The sequence below is a fragment of the Bombina bombina genome, chromosome 6, assembly GCF_027579735.1.
Source record: "Bombina bombina isolate aBomBom1 chromosome 6, aBomBom1.pri, whole genome shotgun sequence".
In the NCBI taxonomy this organism is placed as follows: domain Eukaryota; kingdom Metazoa; phylum Chordata; class Amphibia; order Anura; family Bombinatoridae; genus Bombina; species Bombina bombina.
In genome coordinates, this window is record NC_069504.1 from 1,060,222,174 (window position 1) to 1,060,242,119 (window position 19,946).

A 19,946-nucleotide genomic window follows, 5' to 3' on the forward strand; every position below is an offset into this window, starting at 1 on the left:
TAAAAAGATTCAAGTGGTGCGGCTGTTACCTTATTTTCTACCGGATCTAAAGACAGTGGGGCTGATGATCACAAACTCACCGGCATGGAGAGAAATCTCACCAAATCTTTGGGGGCTTTTTTTAGCATTATTTTGCAATGTAGGTGTCTCTCCTTCATATTCAGGCCCCAATGATAGAAAGTGCTACGAGGTGGCGAAATATTCAAAGGGATCCGCCGCTATGTCGAGCGAGCCTGACAAAATAATCTCTCAACATAGCTGCATAACCGAGAGGCGTTTACTATAGATGCTATTGGTTATGGACAACACCCAGCATCGACGACCATATTGGCGATGTATAGTAAAGAGATCCTTTGAAATATAACTGCCATGTGCCTAACCACTAATCCTAATACCCCTAAACTGAAGTACCCCACGATCGCAAACTAACAATACACTAACATCTAAACCGCCACATACCCACCGCAAGTGGCTATTAACCCCCAATGCCACATACACATATCCACCACAATAAACTATTAAACCCTATGTCTCTAACTATAAACCCCTATGCCGCCACATAAAAACAGCAATAAACTAACTATTAACCCCTATGTCTCTAACTATAAACCCCTATACTGCCACATACTCACCGCAAGTACTTAACTATTAACACCTATGCTGCCACATATGCACCACAAGTATCTAACTATTAACCCCTATGCCATACATACCCCAAACCCTCTAAACTGAACCCCCTAAGTTATAATAAAAATCTAAGTTTATTTTTTTTTTATTAACCCTAAACCACCACAACCACAATCTAACCCTACTCTAACACCTAACTCCACTAAATAACAAAATAAAAAAAGCTAAGTTATTGGATGATTAGAATTTAAAGAACCTTCTTCCTATTAGGATAATTTAAATCAACCAATAGGGATTGAATGATTTAAAATCAGCCAATCAGGATAAAGTGGTACCCCTATATATTGGGGTTCTGGACTTCCGGACTTTCAGTGTACGGTGGTGACTGCATGAAGAGGAGAGAGCCAAAGAAAAGAAGATGCAGAGGTGGTGGAAGAGGCCACCGAAGTCCGCTGCCGTGAACATGGGTCCTCAACACCTGGAGCCAGATGAAGAGGGCCCCGTCAGGAATGAAGATTGTGGAGTGGAGGTGGTGGAAGAGACCTCCGAAGTCCACCTCCCCAAAGAGGGGCCACCAGTGCCTGGAACCTATATGAAGAGGGCCCCATTGTGGTTGAAGATTGCTGAGCGGAGGCAGCAGAGGAGGCAGGCGAAGTACGCCTCTGCGAAGATGGGCCCCTGGTGCCTGGATGAAGAGAGCCCAATGTTGGATTAATAGGAGCTGGATTAACAATAAAAAAATATGTGTATTTATTAGGTAGTGGCAGACAGCTGCCAGTACCTAATAAATACACATTTTTTTATTGATTCGATTTTTGTTTTTGTAGTGTAGTGGTCCCTACACCTCCCCACTCTGGCGATTGTTTGTTAGGGCCCTGCACCCCCACAATTTCAACTTTTTTCTGAAGTTTAGCTCCCCATCCCTCCCTATCCAGATGTAATATGAGCGCGCAGAAGTAAAAGTGCTATTCATTTAGTGCTAATATTTTGCAATCCATGATTAGCCAATGTCATAAGGTATGTGTGTGTAGTCACCCAACACCAACTTACAGCAGCTCCTGGTGCTACCTAGGTATGCTTCACAACAAAGGATGCCAAAACAAAAAATACATTTGATAAAGAAGTAAACTAAAATTGCATTCTATTCTGAGCCATTGAAATTAAAGTTCTGCTTTCATGCCCCTTTAAATAAACACATCTGTTTTATTTAAATTAACTCAATCTCTGATTAAAATCGTAAAAAAAAGAAAAAAGCAGTAAGAATATTGTAGAGAGGGGCAGTTATTTATGAGCGAGTTCACCTTACCAGTAACAGCTCTTCTTCCGGCAGGTGGTCCGGATCCAGCACCTCACTCAGGTCTAGTTGAGGGGGGAAGGACACGGCTCTGTTTATTTTGTGAGTTTGTGAGGATCTATGGAGTCGTTTCAGACTGATTGTGAGTGTTGTCGGTAATGAGAGGAGCCGTACACCCTATAAATACAGGGATAGCGAGTGACAGAAGGGCAGCGAGGCTAAAACCCCAAAATCCTATCTGTTTATATGACATTGTCTTTCCAAAAATGTTATTTACAATAAAGTTTATTTTATGTTTATCTTCAATAGCTTATAGATACATCTCAAGTGTAAATAAGATAAAAACAACAACAACACACACCATAATATTCAGTTTATAAAAATGTTTGCATAATTCTTAATATAAACAAGCCTGGCACAGACCTTTTAAAAGCGCCATTGTTCTCACAAATGTATGGTACAGGCGTACCTCGGAGGTATTGCGGGTTTAGTTCCGGACCACCACAATAAAGTGAGTCACACTAATTTATTTGTTTCCAAATGCATATAAAAGTTATATTTACACTATACTGTAGTCTATTAAGTGTGCAATAGCATTATATCTATAAAAAAAAACTATGTACATACTTTATTTAAAATATACGTTATTGCTAAAAAATGCTAACCATCATCTAAGCCTTCAGTGAGTCATAATCTTTTTGCTGGTGGTGTGTATACATAGGTGTGTGTGTGTGTGTGTATATATATATATATATATATATATATATATGTATTCATGTGTAATTATGTAGTTATACGTGTATATATGTTGGAAAAATGGCGTTGATAGACTTGGTGGACACCTTCAATTTACAAAAAGAGCAATATCTGCAAAGCGCAATAAAATGAAGCGCAATAAAACGAGGTATGCCTGTATTTCAAAATGTATTAGTCTTTTGGAAAAAACCTGCTGATTAAACCTACTTTTTTCTGTTCAGGCTTGTGGCGATTCCTTCCTTCCCTAAAAGGACTGTGGAGTCGTCTCTAGAGCCAGGGGCCAATGTACCAGTCATTTTTAAATATTTTAACAAACGTAACTGCTGCTACTTCAATGTATTTTTTGTACAGAATCCTTTAAATAGCAAATGTTATCACAGTGTATTCTACGAAAATGCAAGTGCACTATTAGTTACCTTCAGGCAGGGGGTGTTCTCTTCACATTTAGTGCAGAAAGGCTTGTTCTCTCCACTCAGCTCTTTTTTCTTAAAGAACCTCCGGAGGGCACGTTCCTAGAAAGAATAGAAATAATATTGCCAAATGTAAACCTGGGCACTGTACATTGCTCCCCTCTATTGAAGACATACACAACCTATTTCCATCATGCATGTATTTTGATTTATAGGGGCCGAATTATCATTGTCTGGCGGACATGATACGCTGTAGTGTATCATTTCCGCCAGACATTACTGAATGCCGACATCATACGCTGTTGTCATTTAACATTGTACAAGCAGTTCTAGTGAACTGCTTGTGCAATGCCGCCCCACTGTAGATTCACAGTCAATCGGCTGCTAGCAGGGGGTGTCAATCAGCCGATTGTATGGTTCCCAGAGTCAGCGGACAAGTTAAGGAGCAGTGGTCTTAAGACCGCTGCTTCTTAACTGCTGTTTCCGGCGAGCCTGAAGGCTTGTGCGGAAACAGGGCATCAGGGGCTGTTCGACCCTTGATAAATCAACCCCAATGTGTATAAATAGTGCCAGCACTGCTAGCTATATAAGCAGTAATAATGCACTTTACATGACCACAAACAGCAGGTATAGATTTCCCAACTGATTAAAGGGAAGGATTTTTTATGGATGTAGAATATATATCAGCAATTAAAGGGACAGTAAAGTCAAAATGATAACTTTTATGATTCAGACAGAGCATGTCATTTTAAACAACATTCCAATTTACCTCTATAATCAAATTTGCTTTGTTCTCTTGGTATCCTTTGTTGAAGAGAAAACCTAGGTAGCCTCAAAGGGTCTCAGGATTGTGCATGTGTCTTTAGCACTTTATGGCAGTGGTAGCCCATATATGTAACCTCCCATGACAACTAACTCCCCAAATCAATAAAATAAAATAAAATACCCTTAATAAAAACTTTGTAATCCAGTTGGTGACTCTTAATTCTTTAGATCAGTGTTTCTTAAAGGGCCACTAAACCCAAATTCTTTCTTTCATGATTTAGATAGAACATACAAATTTAAACAACATTACAATTTACTTCTATTATTTATTTTCCTTAATTTTTTAGATATCCTTATTTGAAGAAAAAGCAATGTGCATGGGTGAGCCAATCACATGAGGCTTCTATGTGCAGCCACCAATCAGCAGCTACTGAGCATATCTAGATATGCTTTTCATCAAAGAATATCAAGAGAATAAAACAATTTAGATAATAGAAGTAAATTAGAAAGATGTTTAAAATTGCATTCTCTTTCTAAATCATGAAAGAAAAAATGTGGGTTTCATGTCCCTTTAACTCCTGTCCTCAGGCCAGAGTTTCATTATATCTTAACTAGAGCACAGGTGCAGAGGTGAAATAATCAGCTGATGGGTGAGAGCAGGTTAGTAACCATGGTTACTGATCAGCTGATTATTTCACCTGTGCTCTAGTTAAGATATAATGAACATTTGGCCTGGGTCCTGAGGACTGGAGTTGAGAAACACTGATTTAAAGGGACTTTAAACACTTTAAAAGGGGAATATAAAATGATAAATCGTATATATAAAAAACCCTTTGTAATATACTTTCATTATGTATTTTGTCCCCTTTTCCTTTAATTCCATTACGAAATTGTAAGCTTTTCAGTTCCTGTTAGAAATGGAAGTGCAGAACACTGTTATATTCCACACAGCCATCGGCTGCACATTATAGTGACCTATTTGTATCTGTCCCTAATTGGCCACAGCAGAGAAGGTAACCTGAGTTACAACATGGCAGCTCCCATTGTTTTATAGACACTAAAACTTTATACTTCTTTTGTTAATATTTAAACAACTAATTAAACTTTAAATAATACATCTACATGTTATTCTCAGACTACATTTTTCTTTGAATGCATCATTCTAGCTAGCATTTATTTAGTGTTTAATGTCCCTTTAAGGGATTCCTCCAGTATTTCCCAATATACACTGATTGCACATGTTAACCAGCCAAGATAAAAGGGCGTTCAACTCGATTACTGAACCCACTGCTACAGTTCTAACACTAGGCTGAGGTTCTACTGTTATCAATTGCTGCTTGCGTAGAAGTCTATTGAAACTAATATTAATATATAACATATTTCATTTATTAACTCATATTTAATGCATAATGTTAACCTTAACAGGTATCTTGTATTTTTATCCCTTTTTTCAAGTTCACATGTATTTAAAATTAAAATACTGTAATTTGTTAAAGCTATTATTGGGCTATTGCTTGATATAATGGAGTGTCTAAACCCTGCAAAACAGTTAAACACATAGTTCAAGTCTGCTCAAGTGCAGCAACGCACTACTGGGACCTAACTGAACACACATGTGGTGAGCCACTGACAAGAGACATTTGTTCATATTCAGTGTGGACTGTGGTCCAAATGTTTATTAAAATTAGAGGTTTTAGACTGGTGTTGATTTCAACCTCACTATATAAATTTAATGAATCACCACTGGCTACTCTTATTAAATGGACATTGTATTCCTATGAAGGAACAGCATTTAAAATGTGTTTTAAAGAGAAATAAAAGTAAAAAAAAGAAATTTTGCTATTATTACTTGCGTTCAGCATATAGTTATAGTCAGCTCCACATTAGCAATGCACTACTAGGTCCTAGCTAAACACACATGGTGAGCCAATGACAAAAGGCATATGTGTGTAACTACCAATCACCAGCTAGCTCCCAGTAGTACTGCTCCTAAATCTTCCTAGTGATGCTTTTTAACAAAAAATACCAAGAGAACAAAGTAAATTGAAAAGGCTTTTACAATTATATACTCTGAATCATAAAAATTTAATTTTGACTTCTATGTCTCTTGACGATACATTGTCACTAATGGGGACCTTATGGATGAATGAAGAACAAAGAGATTAGTACACTTTGGGGAATCAGTTGCATAAAAGAAATTGGAGAGGCTGTTAGGTATATTGCACTTGAAATCTTAAAAAATATTGGATCGACCACAAACTTATCTAATGGTTTTCAACAGAAAAATACCATTATAAAGGGACATTAAACACTAAATAAATGCTAGATAAAATGATGCATTCAATGAAAAGATTAGTCTAAGAATAACATGTAGATGTATTTTTTAAAGTTTCATTAGTTGTTTAAATATTGACAAAATAAGTGTAAAGTTTTAGTGTCTATAAAACAATGGGAGCTGCCATGTTGTAACTTAGGTTACCTTCTCTGCTGTGGCTAATTAGGGAAAGTTATAAATAGGTCACTGTGCAGCCAATGGCTGTGTGGATTATAGTAGTTCTGAAAAGCTTACAATTTCAGAATGGATTTACAGGAAAAGGGAACACAATAAATGATGAAAGTATATTGCAGAGTTTTTCTCAAATATACAGTTTATCATTTTAAATTACCTTAAAACGCGCTTTTTACCCAACACCACAACTCACCAAAGGCAACTTCTCATGACGCACAGAGGCAGATACCGGAATAGGAACAGCTACAACGTCACTATCTGTGAATCTTTGATATGAACATTTCCGACAGGTAAAAAAGTTCTGCAGTTTAATGGTGTACAGGGTTCTCATCTTTTCTACCTGTAACAGGGACAAATATATTTGTTAAATGTCCCAGCTGGTTTGTTCATAGATAACATAGAGGACTCCTGAGACTGGGTCTTTGTTTAAAACAAGGTAAATTTCTATCAGATTTGTATTTTTCCCAATAGTTGATCTATTAGTGCTCAACTTACAATGCTAAGACAACATTTCAACTTATTTCTGTTTCTTTTCACACGCAGCATCTGATATTTCTGAGCATCTTTGATGGACCAACCAATGCCTCTGGAATTATACCAGAAGGTGTAGCCGTAGAGATGACTACAGAGTCTGTCAGAGCTTGGAAAAAATTACACAATTTCTTGGATTTTCACCAGTGGGAGAATAAACCAACATAACAGAACACAAATTACTTTGTATTACTTCTGCCTTGATTACAAATGATAATGAAATAAATTAAAATGGAAGATTGACGGAACGTGTTACAAAAGAAACAACAAATGTTTATGAAAATGTCTGAGATTCAATGTGATTTAAAAAATTACATAGTCAGAAAACAAAGTACTATATTTGAAAAAAAGAATGACCAATTTTTTTTCTATCATGATTCAGATAAAACATACCATTTTATCAAATGTTGTTTGTTTTCTTATCCTTTGTTGAAAAGCAGAAAAGTAAGTTCAGTAGTGTGCACATGTCTGCAGCACTATTTGGAAGTACTCTTGCAACAATGTTATACATTAGTAAGAACACTAGATGGCAGCACTATTTTCTATAATGTATCTCCAGAAATGTGCACGCTACCTATCCAGACATTATTATTATTCTCATTTATTTGTAGCGCGCCAACAGATTCTGCTGATTCTCTTCAACACAGAATAACATGAGAATAACGCAAATTTGATAGTAAAAGTAAATGGGAAACTTTTTAAAAATTGTATTCTCTATCTGAATCATGAAAGAAAGAATTTGGGTTTCATGTTCCTTTGAATGGGCATTGTATTCAAAGATTCTATCCCTATGAACAAACAGTATTTTAAATGTGTTATTTTCCCCCAGAAAAAAATGTTAAAGGGACATAAAAGTAGAAAAATAAAACCTTTTATTATTACTTGCAAAGGGGGTAAGCACATAGTTAAAGTCAGCTCCAGATTAGCAATGCTCTAGTGGGTCCTAGCTAAACAAAATTTATACTTACCTGATAAATTTCTTTCTTTCTTGACATGGTGAGTCCACTGAATCATCAATTACTGTTGGGAATATCACTCCTGGCCAGCAGGAGGAGGCAAAGAGCCCCACAGCAAAGCTGTTAAGTATCACATCCCTTCCCACAACCCCCAATCATTCGACCGAAGGAAAAGGAGAGAAAGGAAACACAAGGTGTAAAGATGCCTGAGGTTTATATAAAAAAAAAACTGTCTGAAGACAAGGGAGGGCCGTGGACTCACCGTGTCAAGAAATACATACATTTATCAGGTAAGCATAAATTTTGTTTTCTTTCTTAAGACACGGTGAGTCCATGGAATCATCAATTACTGTTGGGAATCAATACCCAAGCTAGAGGACACAGATGATTAGGGAAGGACAAGACAGGAAACCTAAACAGAAGGCACCATCACTTAAAGAACCTTTCTCCCAAAAGAAAAATGTGCAAAAAAAAGCCAAGTCGTAGCCTTACAAAACTGTTCTACAGAAACCTCATTCTTGAAAGCCCAAGAAAAATAAACAGCCCTAGTGGAATGAACTGTAATTCTCTCAGGAGGCTGCTGTCCAGCAGCCAAACGAATAATACTTCTCAACCAGAGAGAAAGAGAAGTGGCAGTAGCTTTCTGATCTCTACGTTTTCCAGAAAAGCAAACAATCAAAGCAGAAGACTGACGAAATTCCCTAGTAGTCTGCAATAAAATTTAAGGACCCGCACAATATCTAGGTTGTGTACCAAACGTTCTTTATGAGAAGGATTAGGACAGAGAGAAGTAACAACAATTTCCTGATTAATATTTCTGTCCAAAACAACCTTAGAAAGAATACCAAACTTGGAATGAAGAACTACCTTATCTGCATGAAATATGAGATAAGGAGAGTCACACTGAAAAGCTGAGGGCTCAGAAACCCTCTGAGCAGAGAACTAGTAGTAAGAAACAAAACCTTCCAAGATAATAATTTAATATCTATGGAATGCATAGGCTCAAACAGAGCCTGTAGCAAAACTTAAAGGGGCAGTCAAGTATAAATTAAACTTTCATTATTCAGATAGGACTTTTAATTTTAATTGACTTTCCAATTTACTTTTATCATCAAATTTGCTTTTTTCTCTTGGTATTCTTAGTTTAAACTAAACATAGGTAGGCTCATATGCTAATTTCTAAGCCTTTGAGGGCTGCCTCTTATCACATGCTTTTTAAATCTCTTTTCGACAAAAAGAGACAGAAAGTACACGTGGGCTATATAGATAACACTGTGTTCAGGCACAGAAAGTTATTTAAGATCTAGCACAATACAATGCTAAATTTAAGACAATAGATAATAAACAGTCACAGTCATGTGATCAGGGGGCTGGAAGAAGGTTCCTAGATACAAGGTAATCACAGAGGTAAAAAGTAATTAATATAACTGTGTTGGTTATGCAAAACTGGGGAATGAGTAATAAAGGGATTATCTATCTTTTAAAACAATAACAATTCTATGGTTGACTGTCCCTTTAAGAACCAGGTTAAGACTCCAAGGTGTAGCCACAGATTTAAACACAGGCCTGATTCTGACCAGGGCCTGACAAAAGGATTGTACATTCGGCACGCCCGCCAGACGCTTGTGCAACAAAATAGATAGAGCAGAAATCTGACCCTTGAGGGTACTGACAGACAACCCCTTCTACAGGACTTCCGGGACAAAACATAAGATTCTTGGAATCCTGACTCCACTTCAAGAATATCATTTAGTCTCACACCAAAAAAGACATTTATGGTAAATCTTTCTAGTGACAGGCTTACGAGTTTGAATCATGGTTTCAATAAAAGATTTGAAAAATCCACGCTTAGCAAAAATCAAGTGTTCCATCTCCAAGCAGTCAGCTTCAGAGAAACGAGATTTGAATGAAGAAGGGGCCCCTGAAGTAGAAGGTCCTTCCTCAGAGGGAGTCTCCACGGGGGTAGAGATGACATTTCTACTATATCTGCATACCAGATCCTGCGCAGCCACGCAGGTGCTATTATAATCACCAACACTCTCTCCTGCTTGATCCGAGCAATGACTCGTGGAAGGAGAGCAAACGGAGGAAAGAGATATGCCAAGCTGAAGTTTCAAGGAACTGCCAGAACATCTATCAGAAAGGTTTGAGGGTCTATCGACCTCAAACCATACTTTGGGAGCTTGGCGTCCTGACAAGACACCATCAGATCCAATTACAGTAACCCCTATTTGGTTGTTAACCTTGAGAACACTTCTGGATGAAGTTCCCACTCCCCGGGGGGGAAAGTCCCTCTGCTCAGGAAATCCTCTTCCCAATTGGCCACTCCTGGGATGTGGATGGTAGATAGACAGCAACTGTGAGCCTCCGCCCACTGAATGATTCATGCCACCTCCTTCATGGCTAAGGAACTTCGAGTTCCCTCCAGCATGTTGATGTAAGCCACTGAGGTTATGTTGTCTGACTGGAACCTGATAAACCGGGCTAAAGCCAGTTGAGGCCAAACCATCAAGGCGTTGAAGAGCACTCTCAACTCTAAAATGTTTATGGGGAAAGTGGATTCCTCCTGAGAGCAAAGTCCCTGCATCTTCAACAAATCCCAGACTGCTCCCCAACCCATCAGACTGGCGTCCGTGTTCACAAGTACCCCAGAGGGTCGCTGAAAGCATGTCCCCTGGGACAGATGTTCTTGAGACAGCCACCACGGAAAGGAATCTCTTGTTGGTTGATCCAGTACTATCCTCTGAGATAGATCTGCATAATCCCCGTTCTATTGGGCGACCATGCATAGCTGTAGAGGTCTCAGGTGAAACCGAGCAAAAGGAACTATGTCCATGGAAGCTACCATCAAACCAATTACCTCCATACATTGGGCAACTGTTGGCCGTACCGCAGACTGTAGGGATAGGCAAGTGGAAAGAATCTTGGCCCTTCTGAACTCCATCAGATATATTTTCATTGGTAGGGAATCTATGATGGTTCCTAAGAAGATCACTCTTGTAGCCGGAACAAAAGAGCTTTTCTCCATGTTGATCAACCGTGGGAACGAAGAAAAGATAACAAGATCTTTCTATGAGATTCTGCTAGTTGTAAAGATGGCGCCTGGACCAGAATGTTGTCCAGAGAGGGCGTCACTGCAACTCCCCGGTACCAATTACTGACAATAGAGCTCCCAGGACTTTTGAGAAAATTCTGGGAGCTGTTGCGAGGCCAAATGGAAGCGCTGCAAATTGAAAGTGCTTGTCCAGATAGGCAAATCTCAGAAATTTGAGATGATCCCTGTGAATGGGAACGTGTAAGTACGCATCCTTTAGGTCCATGGTCGTCATGAATTGACCCTCCTGGACCAGAGGAAGGATGGAACGGGTATAGTCTCCATCTTGAAGGACGGAACTCTGAGAAATTTGTTAAGTAATTTTAAATATAGAATGGGTCTGAAAGCTCCATCTTTTTTGGGAACCACAAACAGGTTGGAGTAGAACCCGAGACCTTGTTCCTGTATCTCGACTGGAACTATTACTCCCAAGAGGGAAAGATCCTGTACATATTTCAAGAATGCCTCTCTTTTTATTTGGTCTACAGATAATCTTGAGAGGTGGAACCTGCCCCTGGGAGGAAAAGTATTGAACTCTAACTTGTAACCCTGGGAAACTATGTCCACGGGTCTGGGACATATTGTTTCCAAGCTTGCGAAAACTGAGCGAGTCTGCCCCCCACTTGATCCGATTCCGGATCGGGGGCAGACCCTTCATGCTGACTTAGAATCAGCAGCGGGTTTCTTAAATTGTTTCCCCTTGTTTAGAGATTTAGTTTAGAGATTTAGAGTCAACTGCAGATTTTCCCCACCCGTATTATCAGAAACAATTTCTGTCAGACCGGGTTCAAACAAGGTCTTACCCTTGTAAGAAATTGATAGAAGCTTAGACTTAGAGGAAACATTGGCTGACCAAGATTTCAGCCACAATGCTCTGCGCGCTAACACAGCAAAGCCCGATATTCTGGCACCCTATTTAATGCTCTACAAGGGAGCGTGAGTAATAAAGGAATTGGCCAACTTAAGAGCCGTAATCCTCCCTTGGATTCCCTCTAAAGGAGTCTCTACCAGAAGAGACTCGGACAAGGAGCCGAACCATTAGGCTGCAGCACTTGTCACAGTGGCAATACACACTGCAGGTTGCCATCAGAGACCCCGATGAACATACATTTTCTTCAAATAAGCCCCCGGATTTTCTTAAAGGAACAGCTATCCTCAATAGGAATAGAAGTTCTCTTAGCCAGAGTAGAAATGGCACCTTCTACGTTAGGCACAGATTGCCATGAATCCTTAATGGAGTCAGCAACAGGAAACGTCTTCTTAAAGACAGGGGACGGGGAAAAGGAATCCCAGGCCCCTCCCATTCCTGTGCTATAATCTCAGTGGCACAGTCTGGCACAGTAAAGACCTCCACAGCGGACGCACATCAAAGAATTTATTAAGCTTGTCAGATTTCCTAGGGATGACAACAGTCAATCTAGCCAAAAACCTCCTTTAACAGTACACGGAGGTGTTCAAGTTTACATCTGAAGGATACAACTTCAGCATCAGATGAAGGAATTATACTGTTCGAATCTGAGATTTCACTCTCAGAGGGTACCGACGTATCTTCCTCATCAGACTTATGAGAAAGTATAACTTGGGTAACAGAAGTCGGAGCAGAAACCCTACTATCTGAATCTTTAATTTTCCTCTTGTGTTTACCCTGGAGCATGGGAATGACAGCTAATGTCGCAGATACCGCAGAGGATACCTGGGCAGCAATCTCTGCTTGCAAAAATACTCCTCCAGTAGATTAAGAGGAACCACAGGGCACTGCATGTGACACCAATAAGGCTTGGGACATATAAGGAGAATGCTGTGGCATAGCTTGAACAGCATTAACCTGGTAGACTGATGGCTCAAAAACAAGGAGTCTATCTATATGAGTAACAGTCTCAAAAAATAATAAAATATGCAGGTACTATACCTTTAAATTTTAACATGAACTGTACTGTACCTTTAAGGATAATGAAATAAACTGTGCCTTAAATAATTAAACTTAGTAGTCCCCCAAAGGACTACCTGTGTCCTTAAAGCAATCTTACAAAAACCTTATGTACTGTACCTTTAAGGTAAATGAATTAAACTGTGCCTTTAAATTAAACATAGTAGTCACCAAAGGATTATCTGTGTTCCTAAGGTAATCTTACAAAATATGCAAATCATTTGATGTGAGAAGACAATTTTCACATTAGGGACAATTTAATACTCTGATTTAGATGCCTACCTGTCCCCTCGCCAACCGGACAGCAATTGCGATCCCACAGAGCAGCCTTTAGACAGATGGTCATAACAACCCATTCTCCTTTAAAATCAGGTCTCCTAACACTGCGCTACAGCTTCGGACTGTATTGAGAAGCGTATCACATGACAGATAGAGATGCTGCTCTACAGAGAGAGCGCACGCTTCAGTCAGAGGAGAAATCCCGCCTCAGCAAAACACCAGGGAGAAGTACCTGCCTCCAAATGAATGGAGATAGCTCCAAAACGTCAATCTGCAACTCTGTGTCGCTATAAGTACAAGCACATAAATCTCTCTCAATCTGTTTCCTTTGAACACTGATCCCAAGCCCAAAAATAAACATTAACCCCTGAACCACCAATACAAATAAAATGCAAGTTTTGCAATAAATGTTGTCTCCCATTCACATGTACCAGTGCCTGCTGCCTGCCAAATAAGTCCTGATGCAGAACGAAGTACCATAATAAGTGCAAATGGCACTTACCTGCACATCCAGCTGTCCGGCAGGGGGACAGCCCACCCGGTATGAGAGGAAGCCACTCCTCACAGAGTCCTGTGGATAGAAGTAATGAACAGAGTAAGCCTACTCTGGCATTCTGATTGAGGGCAGCAATCCTGTCAGGAAAACGCAGTGAGGCCCACCCCACAAGTTCCAAACTGCTTAAAAGCTACCACAGCCCTACTGAAAAGATTAACGTGGAGTACAGCTAAACCCAGCTTGTCAGGGAAGATCAGAGCCTGCTCAGGCTTCCAAAATAAAAAAAAGAGAATGACTGGGGGTTGTGGGAAGGGGAATGATACTTAACAGGTTTGCTGTGGTACTCTTTGCCTCCTCCTGCTGGCCAGGAGTGATATTCCCAACAGTAATTGATGATTCCGTGGACTCACTGTGTCTTAAGAAATAAATTGAGTTTTATGTACCTTTTGTGGTGATTCATGAAATGATATTGTGAGGTTGAAACAAACAAACAAAAAAACAAAAAGAAAAAACATTCTGGTATAATTTTGTAGTGACATTTTAGTGAACATCTGGACCACTGTCCAAAGAATAACTGGTCATCTCTTTTGTACAGTTTGACTCCCAGTTACATTCCCCCTGTCATATGCTCCCTCTCCATTCAGAATACGTACCAGATGTGGCTGAGGCAACTGTTGCAGGAGCAGGTTCCATAGAGTGAAGAACAGATCTGCTATGTCATACCGTCCAAATACTGCAAACATAAATATACTTGTTGTCATTAAGATGAGAAAACCTGAGTGTATTTATGGCATATCAGGTGGTGGGTAATGAAACAGATAATGTACTTACAAGAGCCATGTGATGGCATATCAGGTGGTGGGTAATGAAACAGATAATGTACTTACAAGAGTCATGTGATGGTACATCAGGTGGTGGGTTATGAAGCAGATCATGTACTCACTCACAAGAGTCAGTGATGGTATATCAGGTGGTGGGTTATGAAGCAAATAATGTACTCACTCACAAGAGTCATGTGATGGTATATCAGGTGAGGGGTTATGAAACAGATAATGTACTCACTCACAAGAGTCAGTGATGGTATAATATCAGGTGGTGGGTTATGAAGCAGATAATATACTCACTCACAAGAGTCATGTAATGGTATATCAGGTGGTGGGTTATGAAGCAGATAATGTACTTACTCACAAGAGTCATGTGATGGTATATCAGGTGGTGGGTTATGAACCAGATAATTTACTCACTCACAAGAGTTGTGTGATGGTATATTAGGTGAGGGGTTATGAACCAGATAATTTACTCACTCACAAGAGTTGTGTGATGGTATATTAGGTGAGGGGTTATGAAACAGATAATGTACTCACTCACAAGAGTCATGTGATGGTATATCAGGTGGTGGGTTATGAAGCAGATAATGTACTTACTCACAAGAGTCATGTAATGGTATATCAGGTGAGGGGTTATGAAACAGATAATGTACTCACTCACAAGAGTCATGTGATGGTATATCAGGTGGTGGGGTATGAAGCAGATAATGTACTTACTCACAAGAGTCATGTAATGGTATATCAGGTGAGGGGTTATGAAACAGATAATGTACTCACTCACAAGAGTCATGTGATGGTATATCAGGTGGTGGGGTATGAAGCAGATAATGTACTTACTCACAAGAGTCATGTAATGGTATATCAGGTGAGGGGTTATGAAACAGATAATGTACAACTGGACTTCACTGTTTTGAACATTTGTAAACACTGACACAATATAACTTGGACACAGACGATCCCAGTTAGTAGGATCCTTATTCTCCCCAAGACATTAGTTTAGGAGAGACAGAGATATTGCACTATCCTCTACGGATATTTAACACGAATACTATTTCTTTTTTTGCATATTTTTTATATATGGACAAATATATTAAAATAAAATCTCCAGCCATGCCTCCCAAAACTAAAGATAAAAAAAATTCTAACAAAAGTACAGACGTAATGACAGAAATCAACCTAGATGACTCACATGTAAATGTAACAGATCCACAAGGGCTTCTGCAACAGATCTCAGACTTATTACTACCGCAATTTAACAACATAAAACAAGAAATTTCTATTTTATCCCATGAAATAAGACAATTTGCCAGTAGGCTAAATGAAGCAGAGTTAAGGATATCCAGTGTAGAAGACCAGGTACATAATGTAGACCAGTCAGTACGTCAGCACAGTAAACAGATGCTCGCTATGCAAAACAAAATTGAAGACCTGGAAGATAGAGCCCGCAGGAATAATATCAAGATAGTGGGGCTCCCAGAGTCTAGTGAATTTAAAGATCTGATCATATTTGCTTCTAAAACTTTACCACAAAGTCTAGGGATACCTTTGGAGAAGCTACCAATAAAGATAGAAAGAGCACATAGAATAGGCAGTAGGAGAGAAGATCAGGAACATATAAAGGGTAGACCTATCATGATTAAAGTGTTGAACTTTCAAGATAAGGTTAATATATTCAGACAATACCGTAAACAACAAGAATTTAGGATAGCTAACAGTAGGATCTTCTTATTTCAAGACGTCTCAGCGGAAACAGCCAGCAAGAGGCGTGAGATGGCTCCCTACTGTACCAAGCTTATTGAAGCTAAACGGTCAGCGTGGATGACTTATCCAGCCAAAATATGTGTAGAAATGAATGGTGCAGTAAGGACTCTTCTGACAGCTACAGAGGCTAAAGAGTTCTGCCAAGAACAGGGTTTGTGACAGTATTTTAGATTAGCTGAAATACTGTAAAGGTAATGTGATGACCAAACAAGTTATGGTTTTTGATGTTTTTATTTATTATGTTAAAGTTCTGTGTAATGCTATGTGGAATACTGTTTTTGTTTTTTATTATTTGATTTTACAGTTTGTGCTTGCAGGATATGGTGGTCTGGTGTGGCGGAGGGTGGAGGTGGGATTGGATGCTAAAAGTAGAGAAGCTCATGTTTCTGATAAGAGGACTCTGGTTTAAAAAAAAGGATGACAGAGAAAATTAGTTTTTTATCCTGGAACGTAGGTGGAATTACATCACCCATAAAGAGAAAATTAATTATAAAACAATTAGGACAACTTAAACCAAGTGTAGTATTATTACAAGAGACGCATTTAAAGCCCACTGAAGCTGAGAAATTAAAGAGTAAATGGGTGGGGGAAGTAATAACATCACCATACTGCGGTAGGAAAAAAGGGGTAGCTATTCTCTTTAATAAACATAGTGAATATCAAATTATAAACCAAGAAATAGACAGTCAGGCGAGATTTATAATCTTGGAGGTACAAATTGATAATCTAAATGTGGTGATATGTAACGTTTATGGCCCAAACAAAATGGATGAGGAATTCTGGGAAGGATTGAATAACAAACTGATCAAATATATAGGGAAGAACATTATTGTAGGGGGGGATTTTAATCTGACACCTGTACCCCCAATAGATAGGCTTAAATGTAGCCAAACCAGGAACATTAAAAAAGAAGGTAGACTTTTTAAGAATTTTATGAAAGGACTTAGATTACAGGACATATGGCAGAATCAAAACCCTGATGTGCGTGCATTCTCATGTCTATCCAAAACATTCAAGACTCTCTCAAGAATCGATTTTTTTTTAATTTCAGAAAATATGTTAGGTTTGAATCTGAAAACTGACATTAAAGAGATATGTATTTCAGACCATGCAATTATAACATTAGAACTCCAGAATATAGCCCAGGCTAGGGGGGGGGGTGATAATAGACTCAGATATCCCAGACACTTAGTGCATAATATACATTTTAATAATTATATTATAGAAAAATGGAAGGAATATAAATATTATAATAGAGGCTCTATAGGTAAATGTGAGATATACTGGGAAGCGGCCAAAGCATACTTCAGAGGAGTTATTAAAGCTTATATGTGCAAATGGAAGAAGAAAAATAGGGAGCGTGAGTCCCAATTAAATAATCAACTTAAAAACACATATATAGCATACATAAGTAATGCTAACCCGCAGACCTGGCTTAAATATCAGAATAGTAAACAGGAGAAAGAGATATTTGCAAAACAATTGATTACACAGCAAGATAAGAAAGATAATGCTAAATATAGAGGACTATATGGAAGATCTGCCAAATACATAGCCAGATTAACTAAAATGCAGAGACAAAGAAACTATATAACAGCCATTAAATTAGGTTCACATAGAGTAAGTACGACCAATGAGGTGAAGCAAGCAATGTTTAAATATTTTAAAGAACTCTATACAAGTACCTCGGTGGATACTCAACGCAAATTAGAATTCTGGGAGCAAATAGAAACTAAGAAACTTGGAAAGACAGATAGAGATAGGCTGAATCTTCCGATATTGGAGGAGGAAGTAATGCAGACGATAAACCAGTTAAAAAGTAATAAGGCGCCGGGACCTGATATGCTACCAGCCGAATTTTATAAAATGTTATACTCTGAGATTACGCCTACCCTCACCAACCTTTTTAATAGCTATTTTTTAAAAGGGGAAATGCATTCTAAATATTTTGCGGCATCTTCTATCACATTAATCCTGAAAAAAGGTCGAGATCCGGAAAACCCTGGATCTTACAGACCGATATCATTGTTAAACAGTGACTATAAGATTCTAACCACTATTGTAGCAAACAGACTTAAAAAAATTCTACATAAAATTATCCATATTGACCAAGTAGGTTTTATGACTGGACGTAACCCAGCTAGAAATATTCGAAAAGTACTTATTACCCTAGACCAATGCTATCAAGAGGTTAAACAAAATCTAAGTAAAGATACGCCAGACCTAGCTGTATTGGCGATAGATGCTGAAAAAGCCTTCGATGCCATAACCTGGGATCATCTATTCACAGCACTAGAGAAGTTTGGAGTGCAAGGGAATATCGAATCTTTTATAAAACTCATATATAGGAATCCGACATCTAATCTAATTATTAATAATGAAACTACACCAGATATTACGCTTAAAAAAGGCACAAGACAAGGGTGCCCACTATCACCCAATAGAACCATTAGCCATCAGGTTAAGGAAAGAATTAGAAGGTATCAAAATTTTCCAACAGAAGATAGTATTATCGCTATTTGCAGACGACCTTTTATTATTTATCTCAGATACCTCAAAGAGTATTAAGCAACTCTTAGAGATTATAAGTCACTTTAGCTCATTTTCAGGGTATAAAGTGAATGTAGACAAATCAGAAATGATGTGGCTTTGAGGCGTAAATCAGAATCACAAAGGATGTCCCTTCAGAGAAGTAGATCAGATCAAATATCTAGGCCTAATTATTACCAAAAACCCGAAACATTGGTATGATAAGAATATTACCCCATGCCTGGATAAATGTATTGCAGACTGTAAAAGATGGAGAGAGCTGCCTATTAATATTACAGCTAGAGTGACGCTAATTAAAACAATAATCTTCCCACGTATACTATATCTTATGCAGAATATTCCCATTATAGTTAAACAGAAAGACCGTGTTAGGTTCAATAGGATGTGAAGTAACTTTATATAGGCGGGAGGAAAAACAAGATGCTCAGCAGAAGTACTAGCTCTCCCATTTAAAGCTGGGGGATTAGCGTTACCTAACCTTCAACTATATAATTTAGCTGCTGTAGCGAAATATGCTGTAGATTGGATTATTGAGGGGGACTTTGTGACATATGGAGCATTAGAGGCAGATATATGTGCCCCATATGTGCCTAAAGCACTCTTACACTGTGAGATAAAAAATCTCCCAAAAGGAATCTTGCAGAGGCCAACGTTTAATAATGTAATAGTGGCCTGGCACAAACTAGGTAAATTAGTAGGAGTTAATATGTGCATATCCAGATATTTGCCGATCTTAGGGAATCTGAAATTCAAATTAGGATGTAGTGGATATGGAGTCTTCCATAGATGGCGCAGGAAGGGCATCACTAATTTGGTACAGCTTGAGGATAATGCAATACATACAATTAAATCTTTTGAAGAATTAAGTAGGGAATATCAGCTGCCCAAGACAGACTTTTTTGCTTATCTACAAGTTAGGCATTTTTACAATGAACAACAAGCCAGGCATGGGAAAGATTGGTCCCTAGGAGGGCTAGATAAAGTGATCAGAATCTTCGCACAGAAGAAGTATGCAATTAGGATGATTTATAATTTTCAAATGGATCATAAAATAGAAATACATTTACAGACGTTGGAAAGCAAATGGGGGAGACTATACCCTCTGCAAACAAGGGCAGAACTACTAGACAGTCTCAGGATAGTAGTAAAGACAACCAAGGTTAC

At 38.6% G+C, this 19,946-nt stretch overlaps 1 protein-coding gene across 2 annotated transcripts in view; it reads right to left on the reverse strand.

Moving 5' to 3' along the window:
• USP18 (ubiquitin specific peptidase 18) overlaps nucleotides 1-19,946 on the reverse strand; it is a 139,972-nt gene that overhangs the window by 14,743 nt on the left and 105,283 nt on the right. For both annotated transcript variants that reach the window (XM_053718903.1, XM_053718901.1), the window contains exons 6-9: nucleotides 14,298-14,377; nucleotides 6,555-6,701; nucleotides 3,094-3,189; nucleotides 1,934-2,098 (exon numbers count right to left, since the gene is read on the reverse strand). In XM_053718903.1, coding sequence (XP_053574878.1) covers nucleotides 1,934-2,098; nucleotides 3,094-3,189; nucleotides 6,555-6,701; nucleotides 14,298-14,377 — 488 coding nt within the window. The remainder of the gene's footprint in view (nucleotides 1-1,933; nucleotides 2,099-3,093; nucleotides 3,190-6,554; nucleotides 6,702-14,297; nucleotides 14,378-19,946) is intronic.